General features: G+C 45.7%; 1 protein-coding gene across 1 annotated transcript in view; it reads right to left on the bottom strand.

Annotated features, from left to right (window-relative positions):
* rabgap1 (RAB GTPase activating protein 1) overlaps nt 1-16,289 on the bottom strand; it is a 53,745-nt gene that overhangs the window by 24,525 nt on the left and 12,931 nt on the right. The window contains exons 8-14 of the mRNA XM_080528233.1: nt 14,341-14,445; nt 13,780-13,846; nt 12,607-12,709; nt 12,192-12,361; nt 11,426-11,594; nt 11,001-11,094; nt 8,639-8,789 (exon numbers count right to left, since the gene is read on the bottom strand). Coding sequence (XP_080384359.1) covers nt 8,639-8,789; nt 11,001-11,094; nt 11,426-11,594; nt 12,192-12,361; nt 12,607-12,709; nt 13,780-13,846; nt 14,341-14,445 — 859 coding nt within the window. The remainder of the gene's footprint in view (nt 1-8,638; nt 8,790-11,000; nt 11,095-11,425; nt 11,595-12,191; nt 12,362-12,606; nt 12,710-13,779; nt 13,847-14,340; nt 14,446-16,289) is intronic.

Genomic DNA, 16,289 nt, shown 5'->3' with positions numbered 1-16,289 from the left:
TCAAACAGGTTTGATCATCTTTGCCTGCCGGAATGTCTGCGGGTCGCTGAATTGCTGTCACAAGTTTTGTAGAGTCCAAGGGGTAGCATCAGATCTAGTGCCAGAGACCAAGAGTTAGGGCTTTGTCCTCTCTGTCCCCTTCTCTCCAAATGTAGTCACCAAAGGGCTGAGACCAGCGGCTAATCTCCTCACACCAACTTCAGCAAGAAGAAGTCAGGGAAATCCTCTCTTCCACTCTCTCGACTACGCACCAGAAACGGAGAGTAAATGCTGAGTAAATGATTGAGGATGAAGGAACAGCCGGGGGTGATTGGCATTTCAAACAGAGCCCTGGTCTCTCCTGAGAGGCAGCAATGTCTGGAGTGGAAATGAGGGAGGCAGGCATACCGATGCAGAGAAACAGTCTCTCTCTCTCTCTCTCTCTCTCTCTCTGCAGCAGCAGTGCCAGATAGGCTCCTCCCACCTCCAACTCTAGCCAGTGAGCAGCTGCAGGAGCATGAGTCTCCCGCCTATGTCTGACTGCACACATACCCTCGCCACTATCTCACTCCCACACACCTCTCTCTCTCTCTCTCTCTCTCTCTCTCTCTCTCTCTCTCTCTCTCTCTCTCTCTCTCTCTCTCTCTCTCTCTCTCTCTCTCTCTCTCTCTCTCTCTCTCTCTCTCTCTCTCTCTCTCTCTCTCTCTCTCTCTCTCTCTCTCTCTCTCTCTCTCTCTCTCTCTCTCCCTCTCCCTCTCCCTCTCTCCCTCTCCCTCTCCCTCTCTCTCTCTCTCTCTCTCTCTCTCTCTCTCTCTCTCTCTCTCTCAGTTTTAAAGGAAGAAAAATGCCCATCCTTCCACCCATCTGTACACCAGAATTTGACACTGATTTCAATATAATATGATGTTTGTGTCCATAGCCCTGAATGATGATATTGGGACTTTCACACACAATGCTTGAAAACCCCCCAAAAATGTATACTGTACATTCCTACCACATACAGTACTGTACACAAAATCCCCTCAACCTCCCTCAGATTCACACACATCCTCTCTCAGATTCACACTCCCCCTCTCGCCAACAGTAAGACTCTCACAATCACACATTCGCACAAGCATAGTTGAACGGACATCTGAGGATGTTATCTGTGCCTTAGATCCTTTGGTCGCAAGTTCATAGTGCCTCAAATAAATACTCATGTCGTTTTTGGCGTCTGGCCAAGCTACGTAGTGTTCTATAAATTCTCTTTTCAGCCGCCAGAGCATTCCCATCAGATAAGGAGTACTGAAGGAGATCATCATGACTAGCAACAGCCTTCGTGTAATACCATAATGAACCTCCTGATTCAACCACAAGGTACACGGAGGGCAACACTGTGTGTTTTAACACATACTTTGCCTCTAACCATCTCCAGATGAGCCTAGGAGAGTAGATAGTACAACAGTATCTTCTCTGTTTCTGGCTGTCACCAGGACCTTCCCTGAAGAATCCTGAGGCTTAGCCTTACTGGATGAATGTGTCAGTAAAACAATGCCACATTGACATTTAACAACACATTAATTTGTACAGTTTACAACATTCCTTATATAATTGACATGTGTACAAATATAGCCACTTACCCCCGAGGGACTTCTGTGTGTTAATATGCTTTTTCTGACCACCTCGAGGCCCTTCTTTGTGAATGTGTGTGTCCGTGCCTATGTGTGTGTGCGCTGTATGTTTGGATGTGTGCACGCGTGTGAGTCTGTGTGTCTGAGCTCATGCACCTGCTCCTCATTACCCAGCATCAACAGATGTTGTTCCTCCATTAAGCTGCTCTGAGGAACAAAGTGTCTAAGACGCTCACTCACTCAGTCATACTCTCAGTTTGGCCACAGACAAATTATGTTTCCTTTTGAAGATTTAAGACACAGTTGGTATCCTCCTCCAGGGCATGTTTGTCCTACAGTATGGATGCACTAATATGTATAAGTGAAATGAAATTAGAAATGGATCTTTCATGAAAGTTTCATGTTTCACCCTCTTGTTGCTACAGTAAGTAGGTCTGATAACATCAGATTTCTAATTTCAAAGATTGTTATGTGTCGGTCATTGAAACAACTTATTTTCGATTAGGGGTCATGCATTGTCTCATTTCTTACATTGAGGCATATTGGTCACAACCGATGGACAACCAAACAAGAACTCAATGTTTACAGACGGTCAGATGACTACCGCAGTGTCTCTCTCCTCGTCATGGCGTGAGGGTCTGTAGTGTTTAGGCCTCGTGGCAGAGCAGTGGGTGGAGCGTGATGGAGACACACACACACACACACACACACACACACACACAGACAGACACACCGCCCTGCACCTTCTCAGTCGGACACGCTGCGCTCCCCTGTGCTCCAGACACATTCCCCCTGCCTTCACGCACCTCCTCAGCATGCCACACGAGGGGCTATAAATAGCGCCGTCTGAAAGGTGGGGAGTCGTCAAGGCTGTGCTCATCCATTACGTGAGAGAGAGAAGAGGGAGCGTGCCATTCATCTGCTCAAGATAATCTGGCAGGGTGCATGCAGGGATGCCACATCTGGACAGGTTTAGCTCCCAGCGCCATTCAATTAGCTCTCTCTATAGCACAGCCTCCAACTCTGGACACCGTGCTAGCGTTGGCGAGCTATAGATACAAACGACAACAGGCTAGCCCACAACACTGGTCGCCTATAAATAGTCACATTCAGTCAATAAGTGTATTTGTTCTCCTTCATGTAATATGGGTGATGCATAATAGTAACAACGTACATGTTATAGTGAACAGCCATGTATACAGCAGTGAACTCTGCTAAGCACACACTTGTCTGTGGTCCCTGGGCAGGCTAAAAACACATAACAACAATACAATATCCACAGTGTGCCATAATAAAATCTCACCTGGTAAACATCAGAACATGACAACACCACAACAAGTTACGCAACCTTTCGCGAACCAGGCTGAACGCTCTGCTCCAGATGAGCCATTGAGGCTGTTGGCTGTGTCGGAGCAGGGATGCTACCGGAGGACAGAGGACTTCTGCGTCCCTGTGGTGTGGGTCGGGGGGGTGGGGGGGTTGGGCAGAGTCAAACAGGCAGTGAACAGGCAGGGCATTGTGGGAGCGTTTGTTTTTACTCGCCACATGGGGTAGTGTGCGTGGGGCGTCAGCGGCAAGCCAGTGTCTGACCTCTCTGGCTGTGTTTGTGGACAGAGGCAGGCACATCTGGAGGCAGTATGGGGATGGGTTGGGTTCAGCCGCCTGCCAACCGCCGCCCCGCCACTGGACCAGGACCCCGCTGCGGAACAAGTGTCGGACTGTGTTATGTGTGCGTGTGTGTGTGTTTGTGTGTGTGTGTGTGAGGAGAGGCAGCTAGAGTGCCTACCCACCGTAACCACGGAAACCCTAATACATAACACAACATCATGTGGACAGCAGCAGACTCGAGGGGGAGGGCACCAACCACAGGTTCACACATGGCACACACCGGAGGAGTCATCGGCTGGAACGGTTCACCAATAACAGGCTAATAATAATAATAATAGGGTGTCTATTATTGCCATTCAGGACTCATGTCCTGCTGCTCCACGATAATCAAAAATATCTACTCTACCAGGGTAGAGGATCGGGGTGAAAAGCTCATTTGGGAAAGTGCCAATAGTTGTCCCATCACCTTCCAGTAAAACTTAAATTCTCCATGGATATTTCTCATCCCTGATATAACCCGGCACTGGCACTGGCCCGGCTAGTGCTGCTATGGCAACAATAAGTCTGCAGGGAGGATCGGAGACTGGCGTCAGACATGGTGAACTGTGAAGGAGCCTGCATGGAAATTGTGATGCTGATTCCAAAGGGCAAATCAAATCCATTTTCACCCTTCTTTCAGTGTTTAGAGTCTGATTTAGACATGGAAACCACCGCACTCACTCATGAGCTCAACGGACAATAAATCTATGTAGCAGTGCACCGTAACGTTAATCCAGAGACTGTTCATATTCTATATTCTGTGGAAGCACTACACAGGATTATATACTGGAAAATACAGATTTTCAACACAGCCTTTTTTTTCTCTTTTTTTCCCTTCTTTTTTTCCTTGAGCTCTTAGTAACCACCTGGTTACACTGCTGCACCCTTAAATAGAATTTGGGTCAAACTGTTGGTATTTCCTGCTGCCATTGAATCAAATACAATGGTGGATTTGCAGAAAGCCAAATAATGGGTTTACCCATGGTATTTAGACCTGTCACACAATACCACTAGACCTTGAATTATAGATGTGACGTAGGGCAGACTTAAGGATAGGTGTACACAAGCACTGACATCTTGTCAACAACAACAACCAGGAAAGCGATCTAGAAAACAATTACTTTCAGATTTCAATGGATCTGATGGGCACCTCAAAATAAATAAATAAGAAACAAACAAACAAAGAGCACATGCCCTTATTACAACTGAATGTTGATGTGAGTAACCTAGAATGATCCTGGATGGGGGTTGGCCAGGTCACCTGCAGGTCATATGAGTCACAAACACACGTCTCAGCTCAGTTCAAAGGGCAACAAGTAGGCCTCTGGCGTATTAGCTGACGCCAACAACAACAACAACAATAACAACAACAACAGGCATTGCCTGGAGTGTGTGCTAGCTTAGTGCCTGCCCCATGTACAGATGATTACGGATTCCTCTGGACAGAGGAAGTGTCTTCTGTGCCCTCTATATGCACTGTCACACTCCTAGCCTGGCTGGCTCCCTGCCTGTATTCACTTCTATATAATTCATGAAGCCAGGAAGAATGTGGGCCATTGTGGGCTCTAATGAGTTGGTTAATCCATATTTCCAGTCACAGACATGGCTCTTTATCTGTCACACCGAGGGCACGGTCACAGGGCAGAGCCCTCAATGAGGTGGGGAATGTGGTTAGATCACAGGACCGGGACAGGACCTCCTGTCCTACCCACAGTCATGGTCCACATACTGAACTGTACTGTACAGGACAAGAACACAAAGAAAGGGGACAGGCTGTACACACACAGACACATGGGATGGGAGGAAGGTACCATTCACAAACAGTGCTCGTTATGGGGGGGGCCATGGAAAGATAAGACTCCGGCGCATTTAGCAACAGTATGGCTAACTACCACCCCTGCCAAAAAGGTCAAAACCGTGGGGTATTCTTTTTTTGCATTAATAATCTCCACAAATAATTTTCCCTATACTTCACTATAGTATCAATGTATATTGGTCTCATAATCTATAATTTGTCTCGTATAGTAAACCCCTACTCTGAAAAGACATTGGCCTTGAGGTGTTACCACATACAGAGGAAGTCCCCATCCACACATTCCACCAGCAGGATAAAAAAATAAACAAGTTGATGTTGATGATATTTCCTGTTGCTGAACTGTTGCTCTTCTCCTCAGCACTGGCCTGGTTGCATTTGAGAGGGGGGCGGTCTCTGTCTGAGGGTGTCTCAAACCATCACCCAGTCCTACTTAGATGAGGCTAAGTAAAGCATCAATCGTCTCGGTGGACGAGTGCTCCACAAACCTTCGCTGTCAGCCCATAAATCTGGGGCCCCCCACCACTGTCAGGTCCAGTCTCATCCCAATCGATGCGCCATCATCTCAGCACCAGTACACAGGAACCATTGTGTCTTGTATTACCAACTGGGTAATTGTATTACCTTTTGGGCTTTCTTATAAAGTCATTATCAGTCTAACAATAGATATTATGTGGGCTAATCAGTTGTCTGTGACATCACAGAAAATGGGTAGTATCACGCACACAACCCCCGTGACCGCATGTGATAGCTTATTTTCACAAACCCCCTGGATGGGGACGGAGGTGAGAGTAGAGGCGAGGGGAGCGGAGGGGAGGGGAACATCTTGTTGCCACCTGGGACCCTGGCTGCCACGGGATGTTGACTTTACATAAGTTGACAAAAAACACAGTGTGCCCATGGCCAAGCCAACAAACAAACCGCAGGGTAATGTCACCGCAGCTCTACACACCTACTGTGTGGTCAACTAATATCTGCAAGAAATCTATACCATGCTTTGTGCACTGTGGATATGGCTCTGGTGTGGAGGAGCTTATGTTGACTAGACTGACCCTCTGTTGTCATTTGCGTGTATAATAAGTCAAGTAATGATCAGGGAAGGGTCAGAATAATCGATTATTTGATTATTCGTTCCCAGGGAGCACACCACTCTAATGCGTGCGTCGGTATTAGTGGCATGCCTCTTTTTCTGTTCTGCATTATTGTTATGTTAGCCTAATTTAAGTATTCAGAAGAAGAAATTCATGGGGATTAATTCCAGAATAAGAACAGTTTCGCTGTTAAAGATTGTTTTTTTGCGTTTAAGATATTAAGTGATTTCTTGCCGATGATCCATGGCTGCCTTTGTGAATGTCGGCACACACTGAAAAATCGATTATTCGTTCATACAACCCAAAATTGGAGTTATGCACATCCCTAGTAATGATGTCATGTCTTTGAGTGCCACTGAAGTCAAGGTCAACTCTTCCAGAGATACATTACAGATATCTAAATGTGAAGGGAATGAAGTTGATGAACGACTTGGCTCTGGTTCTGACTGAGCTATTGTTCACTCAGAGCCCCACACACACACACACACACGAACACACACACACACACACACACACACACGCACACACACACGCACACACACACACGCACACGCACATAAAGACAGTACACACACCCATTCATATAGTACATATAAAGACACACATATACAGTACACAGACACACACAGTACACATACAAACCCACACATATAGACACACACATACAGTACACAGACACACAGAGTACACATACAGTACTCACTAACTCACACCTCATAGTACTACAGAGTAAGAAAAGAGCTTGCAGTGTCCAGCGCCAAAGGGCAAATCACTGAACCCTAACGAGGGGCTGCCCAGCAGCAGTCACATTACACAGAAATTACATTAAGACCAAATGGGACATTGAGGAGTAGGACAAATAATTGCTTTAAATGGCCATTTAGATTCAGAGATGGTCACTGCGAGATAAGTGAACCATCATCTTCCACTTAGGAAGATAAAAGCACTAAGTCTTCACCTCAGACCCCTTTATGGGCTCCTATGTGCAACGCCAGGGCACAAAATGGCTGCCTATATCTATGACTGACAGGTGGTCTATATGGCAACGACCTGACACTGTAGACCAGTGACTTTCAATCTTGGGGTCGGTCAAGGGGGGGGGGGGATATGGAGCCATCTTTGCCTTGTGATCGTGTCACATGACATTATTTAAAGCTTTGCCAAGGTTCTTTGTATGTACTGGTCAAATTAAATCTGTTTACAGTTTCCACAAAATGCGATTTAGATCAAAGAATAATTCTTGACAACAACAAAAAAGGCTTTCATTAATGAGGTCAGAACATTGACCAACTGACTTTGTTTTACTCCAGTGCAGTTCATTACATTTTAACCATTTAGCAGACTCTTTTATCCATAGCGACTTACAGATTACAGGGACAGTCTCCCTGGAGTAATTTAAGAGCATTACTCAAGGGCACAATAGTGGTGGTGTTCCCAGGTAGGACTTGAACTCATGACCTTCTGATCACCAGTCTAATTCACTATCCACTACTAGACCATCACTACCCACAACATTAATCATGGACAGTTAGTTGAGTAATTGTTCTACTTTAAATTCTATCATCACTATTTCCAAAATCCACATAAATACTTAAACAGGTCTGCAGGGCTGTGGTGTTAGTAGGAGAGAAGTAGCAAAGGGGAATGTGTCAGGGCAGGCTGAGCATGTGGGAGTCATGGCGACCAAGAGAGCTGAGCATCCCTGTGTGTGACCTGATGCGGTGGAAGAGCAGCTGTCTCTTCCCATCGGAGGAGAGGCAGAGGAGAGGTCTCCCCCTTCTCTCATAACCCAAGCAGGCTTCCCTACATGACACACACAGACACACCCACGCACCCAGGACCCAGTTTCCCAAAATGTGGGAGAATGTCAAATAACACTCTTATATTACTATTTTATATTACTAATACTATGTCCAAGTTCAAATAACAATGTCAAAATCCCCAATGTAAATAAACAGTTTGTTTCACATGGACGTTTACCCCTTGCATAAGTGACATAATGGGGTTTTACTCCCCAACACTCACTCTCCTAGCATGCTCAGCTGTTTCCACTGTGATCCAGTGTGTGTTGTGCAGTGTTTCCCACAGGAGTTTTGGAGACTGTGCTGGGTGGGCCTCGGACCCTCTGCCCTCTGTTTCGTCAAAGGGGGGGGGGGGGGGGGTGTTGCTAGTGGAGAATTTTGTCAAGGGGGGTAGTGCAAAATCATATGGACCTACAGTAGATGCGGTGTGAATCCCCAAAAGGATTGCACGTCGTTCACATGTAAAAAACACGTCGCACGTGTAAAAATATTTTCAGTTCGTTATGAGACTATGGCGGGACAAATTAGACTATGGCAGGGGTTGCCACAGTCTAGGTCATTAATGGGAAACCCTGGTTTTGTGTGTGTGTGTGTGTGTGTGTGTGTGTGTGTGTGTGTGTGTGTGTGTGTGCGTGTGCGTGTGCGTGTGTGTGTATGTGTGTGTAGGGAGACGCTGTATACTCTGTCCAGGCCTACCTTGGTGATGAGGGTGCGGTACTCCTCCACCTGGTGGTCGTTGTTATGGCACCCTGCCAGGAGCTGCCACACCTCGCCCCTGAGGGCCTCTGGCACCCCGCTGCGCACCAGCGCTGGCAACTGCTTGGGCCGCACCGACAGGTTCAGATGCCTGGGAGGAGAGTAGAGGAAAGTCTTAGCCAATCTTGCGTTTACGTCAATAGGAAATTTGCTAATACTTTGACTTAACTGGATAATTCGCCCGTGGATCTCAAGTTGGGTTCCACCCTTTATGAGTAAGTGCTACTGTACGCCAGTGGTAGAGAAATGAGAGAAATACAGTATGGCCTTGTCTCTCTGGGGGTGTAACATGCCAGTTCAGTTGCAGAGACAAAACCATTCATGATTCGTTAAACCACCCTCCTATATTATGGCTATGTTTTATACTGTATATTTCTATGTATTTAGTGTTTTGAATTTTGTGGCTGTTTTTAGATTTGTTGTTGTACGGCGACCTTGAGTGCCATGAAAGGCGCCATATAAATAAAATGTATTATTATTATTATTATTATTGACTGATTCTCTCTCTCTCTCAGCTGGTCTGGTTTGGACCTGTGACTGAGGGCGGGGCCACCTGACAGAGCCACTGGCCACAAGTGCACAGAGGCAGCGTATTCTGCGCGTATTAATTTATGTCTCTGCACAATCTGGACTGATCAGGAGGTCATGACTGTGACATTGTGTCTAAAGGGGCAGAGCAGTGAACAACAGTGAGTCTTATTTACAAGGTGTGTGATGAAGCCTAAGGGAGACGAGGGATGTAGAGAGGAATGGAGGGAGAGAGATAGAGAGAGTGAGAGAAGGGTTATTTCAGAGACACTCTATACAAGGGTTATTTCAGAGACACTCTAACTCTTCCCAGAAGCCTCTGGGGTGACATGGCTGGTGCATATGACTAGGTTTCTGACAGATGGACATGAATGTATCCTGTATCTTTGTTTATTTCTGTGTTTGTTTATTTGCTCTGACTACTTGGTTTCTTCTCTGAACAAACAAATACAAAATTAAAACAAGGCATGCTTTGAGTGTGTAGTACACTGCCGATCTCATGATGCCTTTTGGTACCGTTCTTTACCAGTTAAAAGAAGGCACATTTCCTAAACATGCTATTTCAGTCAACACAGCCATTCTCCAGAGAGACACCATTGCCAAGGCAAGCCATGCCTAGAGATAAAGTGTTTTAAAAAGCTGCTCCCTTGCGTGTACCCAGTGTTTGTATCATTTAGGAATGCCAATAGCCCCCCCCCACCCACCCTTTGCTGAAGTATGGCTTCACAGAGAGTGAGGGGGGGGGGGGGACTACAGATGTGACCGGCACTTCACAGTTCAGACACAAGCTACTGAGCGCCCATAATTAAATTCTGGGACTTTTTAATTCAATTCTTCACGAGGTTTTGATTAAGAACAATGAGAGTAATGGGAGCGGGAAATAATCTTAATAAGCTGCTTATCTGGATGTGAACCCCCCCCCCCCTCCCTCCTCCTCCTCTTTCTTTACGTCCCCACATCCAGATTAAAATATCTAACTCATTTCCCCACCCATGAATGAGTTCTGAAATTAGCAGGATGTGTGTGTGTGTGTGTGTGTGTGTGTGTGTGTGTGTGTGTGTGTGTGTGTGTGTGCGCGCGCATGCGCGTGTGTGTGTGTGCGCGTGTGTGTGTGCGTGGACGTGTGTGTTTGTGCTGGGGGCGGGGGGCAATGAAACTGTTGAAGCATCAGCCCTTGTATAGGTCACAGGAAACCCAGCTGCTACCAAACATTGTTCAGATCAGGAGACCACACAGTACATAAGGTCTATGACATCCAAACATAGGCCTACAGTATGTGTCCTTATTTCACTTGCTTTTATGATTTAATATCTGCAATATCATGGTATGGTAAAGGAACTCGTAACCTCAAATGAAGGATGTTAAAGGAGTTGTGATTTGAGCCATAACTCAGCTGCAGTGTGGACATCTTTAACTCTCAGAGGGCACTCCATCACCGTGCCAACAGTAAGTCCCCTCATCTCTCTCCCTGACGTGCCTCCGCCGACCGATCGACAGGCAAATTAAAAACCCAGGACATCGATCCTTCTCCTGACAGCTCAGCCCTACTGGACTCCCCCCTCCCTGTTTTTATGTATCACTTTGAATTGTGAACTAATATAAGCTAAGGTGAGGGGGGGGGGGGCAACATACAGGCTATGACTTACAGTTCAGGCACATCCCAGAAGTACACTTCTTTGACGACTAAAGTGAAGGGGGAGGGTGGGACATGTTGGAGATGTTGGACAACATGGTCATATAATGATGACGAGTGAGATCTTTTCTCCTCACTCACCACTTGGACAGCAGGTCTCCCCAGGTCTCCAGGATCTTCTCGGCACACTCCTTTGACACGTCTCCTGAGCCGCTCAGCAACGGCTCGTCGTTGTCTGTTACACAAGCACACACGCACACACACACACGCACACACACACACACACACACGCGTACACACAGGTGTTGAGATATAGATACTGACACTGGGGTCTGGATACATAAACACACACATAGAACAGCTGGACTGATAACACACAAACAAGCCATGGCTAGCAGAGACTAAAGGCTCGACGACAGACACATACAGAGAGGGCTGCTGAGACAAATACACCTAGAACGTCGATCAAGAGTGGCAAAGTACAAACTGTACTGTGCTGCTACAGAGACAGAGAGAGAGAGAGAGAGAGAGAGAGACAGAGAGGAGCACAGGGGAGGACTGCTCACCTTCCTCCTCCTCATCGTCGGGGGGCGATAGCACCATGGATCCGTGGGAGGCCGACATCAGGATGTTGGGGCTGGCCGTGGTCTTCTTCCTCTCTCTCTCCGCCTCACTCTCTAGACTTAGCACCTCATACTGCGTGTCCGAGATACTCTTACGCTCCTTCCTCTCCATCTGCAGACACACAGAGGAATGAGAAATACAGATAAACAGTTACAGAACATCGTCTAACACGTTTCAGCTACCATCACGAACAGAAAAGGTGATCGGGAGAACAAAAACCCATCAGGGGGACGGGTTCATGGTTTCAGGGATATGTAGCTTGAAGAAGCTATGGCAGAAGAATTTAGAAGAATTAGCCATTTAGCAGACGCTTTTAATCCAAAGAGACTAACAATTACAGATTACAGGGACATTCCCCCTGGAGTAACTGAGGGCTAAGTGCCTTACTCAAGGGGACACTAGTGGTGGGATTTGAACTCGCAACAACCTTCCCTTCACCAGTCCAACTGACTATCCCCAGTGTTTCTCAACCCTCTCCTCGGGGCGCCCCAGCCGCTCCACATATTTGATCTGTTCCACCACCAGCACACCTGATTCAACTAATCAAGTCCAAATCATAATTGCTTTGGACTTGATTAGTTGAATCAGGTGTGCTGGTGGTGGAACAGATCAAATATGTGGAGCGGCTGGGGCGCCCCGAGGAGAGGGTTAGACCACCACTACCACTTTGGTCAGGAGCTCATCATAGAGTCATGATGTCTGTCTGACCTGTTTGAGTTTCAGGTAGAAGGTCTCTGTGTAGCTGCGTTTGCTGAAGGGCCAGAAGAGCCTCTCGTTGGGCGGGCACACTCGGACTTGGGTCTCCAGCAGGAAGCGCACCGGCTCCTCGACCTCCGTGATGACCAGGTCCACCGCCGTGGTCATGTACATGAACTTATCTGCCAAACACAATGCAACCATCATCGATATCAACAGAAAACCTATTAAACAGTGACACAACCCAGATCAACCATGGTCATGGATATGACTCTGTGGAAGGCTGTTGACCACAGACATAAGGTCACGTAAAGGAAGTGGAAGACATAAGATTGGCACTGCTACATAACAGAATGTGGAGACATCTGTGTGTGATGTCCGTCTGTCTGTCTGTTTGTCTGCCGGCCTGCCTGTCTGTCTGTCTTACCTTTGGGAGTTTCCTCGTTGACAGCCTGGAACTGAGGCGTATTGGGATTCCAGCTCCCTGTGATGATGTAAGACTTTCCGTCTGAGCTCTTCCCCATCGACTCCTATAGACGGTCCAACATCCACAATTAACAACGCATGGCCAATACAGTACATTATTTCATACCAAGTGGGATTCTAGAGTGGATATTGGGACACAACTACAGTGGAGTGTAAGCCACGGAGAGAGAGTGGGAGAGAGAGGGGATGTCACCATTGAGGACAGGGCGGGTAGTTAGAGCACTAGTCTCTCTAGAGAAGGAAACACCTCATAAGTTGCCTGATAATTCAAAGAGTGACCTAGCAGGGTTATGAGTTACTGTTATAAGGCTGCAAGCACAGTGCCCGGTGCTCTCCTGAGAAATAAAAATATTTTTTGGCAACTGGGAAAATGTAGCAGTGCAATAGAGACAATTTGGATCCATCACAGACAACCATTAGAGCAATAACTCAAACTTAATTAATTATAGCACCAAACATCATCCGAAAGGCTATTGATTTTCCCAGCACTCAACATCAGATGATCCACAAAGAAGCTGCCTATGCATAGATGTAACGTAACCCCTAAATCCATAATGAACAAAACATTATAGGTATAACAATTTTATTGTGATACCATGACTATTATTATACCAAAATAAACCATAGCAATTCTTTACCGTAAAGTTGAACAAAAGGTCAATCATTTCTATTATTATTATTTAATTTAGAGTGTGTTGTTACGACTCAATTGGATATTCAATGTTTGGAACCCAATATACGGGAGAAAACTAAGGAACGTCTTCAAAATGTCCCTTGTGGCTCGAAATATGTTCTACAATCAAGAAGAAATTCATTACTGTAAGAGTCGGTCCTACTCATCGTTTAGGTTGATAACACACTCCCACTAACTACTCTGAGCTATGAGTTTTTTTTTAATCATAACTGTGCTTTTAGCATGATTAAGTAATTCTGTGATGTTTGATAACTATGGGCCCAGATGGGACATACAGTATCAGGTAGGGCCAGTTAAGTACAGGCAGCTGGGAACAAGCAGTACAGACTCATGGCGGTTTTCGGTGAGCAGGTGTAGTGTAGAGGAGAAGGCAGCAGAAGAGACTAGTACAGGATGACAGCTCAGTCCCCTGACACCCACCAGGTCAAGAAGGTGCATGTCACTGTTCTTCACGTTCTTGCCTGGGCTCAGCAGGAGGCCGAAGCACCTGAGACAGACAGAAACACACAGACACACACACAGACAAACACAGACAGAGAACAGCACACCTCATTAAAGTGTCAGTTAGAACCAGGTGAATAGCGGGGTCTCTCACACAGAGCAGAACACAACACACTAACACAAAGCCCTCCAAATCCCACTACTGTAAAACCACTAAAGAATAACACAAAACCCATAAGATTGAAGTTCGTGTTTGTGACGCCAGCTCATAACCATGTTATTAACCGTAGGGAATTAGCAAGCTTGGAAAAAAGGGGGACATCTACAGCATTACTTTCTCATGTACCAGACTGGGACAGTTAATCTTGGAAACAGACGGACGTGAAACAGCCGTTGTTTATCAATATAACAGAATTATGGCTTGTTATGAATAGCTAGGAAGAGACGTTCTGACTGATAAATCTCCGCGGTGGCGGGCCGAGGTCCCACCAGGTCGAGGAGAAAATGTACTGTACTGTAACAACGTTCGGTCTGGGTTACCTCTCGATCGCCAGCTCCTTATTGGACGTCTGCTGGACGTAGATAACGATCTTCTTGTCCATTCCTGGACGCAGCTTAAAGCTCTGCTTGTCTTTCGCCACAGCGCTGGAAAAAAAGAAATAGAGACAATTTTCACCACCAAGTGATTTGCTTTAGCTGGATTTTCAAATAGTGGAGTGACTTGGTGTGTTTTGCCTCATTGCCGTGAGAAGATAACTTGGCACTTACACCACCATATGAAAGGTGATATGAAAGGTGTATATATATATATATATATATATATATATATATATATATATATCACATTGTGGTTAATGTAATCCAATGATAAACTAAGATTGTAAAGACTCTCTTGAGATATTATACAAGTCAAAAACGATTCAGACATGACACATGCTGCAAGCAGTTGGAGCACGCTATAGAACACAACAAACTAAAATTAAAATGTAGGAATCAAACAAATAATGGGACAGTGACATTGGGTTTACGTCGAGTTATGGTGGAAATATGTATTTGTCAGTGTCTGAAAATGTAATGAGGTTGTCAACACCTTATATGGGGATGAAAACTGTGATGACGGCATCGTACATTATAACAGTTGAATTCACTTTAAGTAAAAAAAAAAAGACTATTTCAGGTTTTCACTGCATTCCTACAATGCTTCCAAGTTTCACAGTTTGCTGTGTACTCCTAAAGTCGTATCTGTGCGGCTCCTGGTATCTAAGAGGCATAACATTGTCATGTATTATTGGCGTGTGAGTGCCGTGTTTAGTTCCCAACATTCCACAAATAATCAACCATGCCTTAATGAAGAGGAAATATGCGTCCGTCTAAAAATACGCCACAGTTGTTTTTTGTTTTCAAATCAGCCCATGTTCATGTTGTAGTGTTTGGCTGTTTGTGAGGGAAAGGAAGTGAATGGTTTTTTTTTCTGTGGGAAACAACAAACCTTGTCAGAGCTTGGTGAGGGAGGATGAGGATGGGGTTAGAGGAGAGAGGAGCGCTAAGATAGGCTAACTGGTACAGTCATCCTCCACCAACTCCCTAACCTGGAGAGACTTTTGTTGGAAAAACTTAATTCGCTTTTTTATCACCCCTAAACAAAAGTCTAAACAAACTGGTACTGAGCTTGGTTGCTGGAGGGAATGTGGAGAGACCATGGTTGATCACAGACATGTTTTCTGGTCTTGTCCTCCTATCCAGACATTTTGGACGGAAGTTGCAAAGATCATTTCAAGAACCCTGGGGTTTAGCATTAGTATGTCTCTTACATCTTTTTATCTTGGACTCATCCCTGATGAGCTAAGCAGAAATGATACCTACCTCCTAAAAATGTTACTGGTGGCAGGTAAAAAGGCCATCACAAAATGTTGGCTTCAGAAAAGCTGTCCTACTGTTGGTCTCTTTGTTAAAACAGTTGAGCATTTGCATTTAATGGAACAAATGACCTTCTCTTTAAGGCTTCAGAAAGAGTTGGGGGAAAAACGATGGGAAAAATGGTGCGATTATTTAGCCAATGAAGATGGCGATTCTTTGTACTGATTGTATGTTTATATGCTGTATTTGCTGACCCCATGACCTTGTGTATGTATGTATGTTTTTTCTTTTTCTGCTGTTGATGTTTGTTGTCCATAAAATGTGGGGAAAAAAAAAAGTATAAAAAAAAAAAAGTATCAAAAAAAAAAAGATAGGCTAACTAGCGCTCTCCTCTAACATTCCCAACAACCAAGCCCAGAGAGTTGATAATGGGGGGGCTCTGCCTCTGCCCACCAGCACCATCGCTTGGCTTTCCATACAGGCATGTCTGGGGCCGCCCTTTGTGACAGTGTGACTGTCTGAGAGGACCCGACATCCTTTCTGGCTGATGAGGCAGAAGCTGTCTAATCTCCGGCACAGTGATGAATTCCTGTGAGGACGTGTCGGCCCTGGTAGTGAATAAGCCTCTTTGT

This window comes from Nansenia antarctica, assembly GCF_963989245.1.
Source record: "Nansenia antarctica genome assembly, chromosome: 4".
NCBI classification, from domain to species: Eukaryota; Metazoa; Chordata; class Actinopteri; order Argentiniformes; family Microstomatidae; genus Nansenia; species Nansenia antarctica.
Note: the sequence above shows the minus strand (reverse complement) of the source record. Positions and strands in the feature narration are given on the sequence as shown.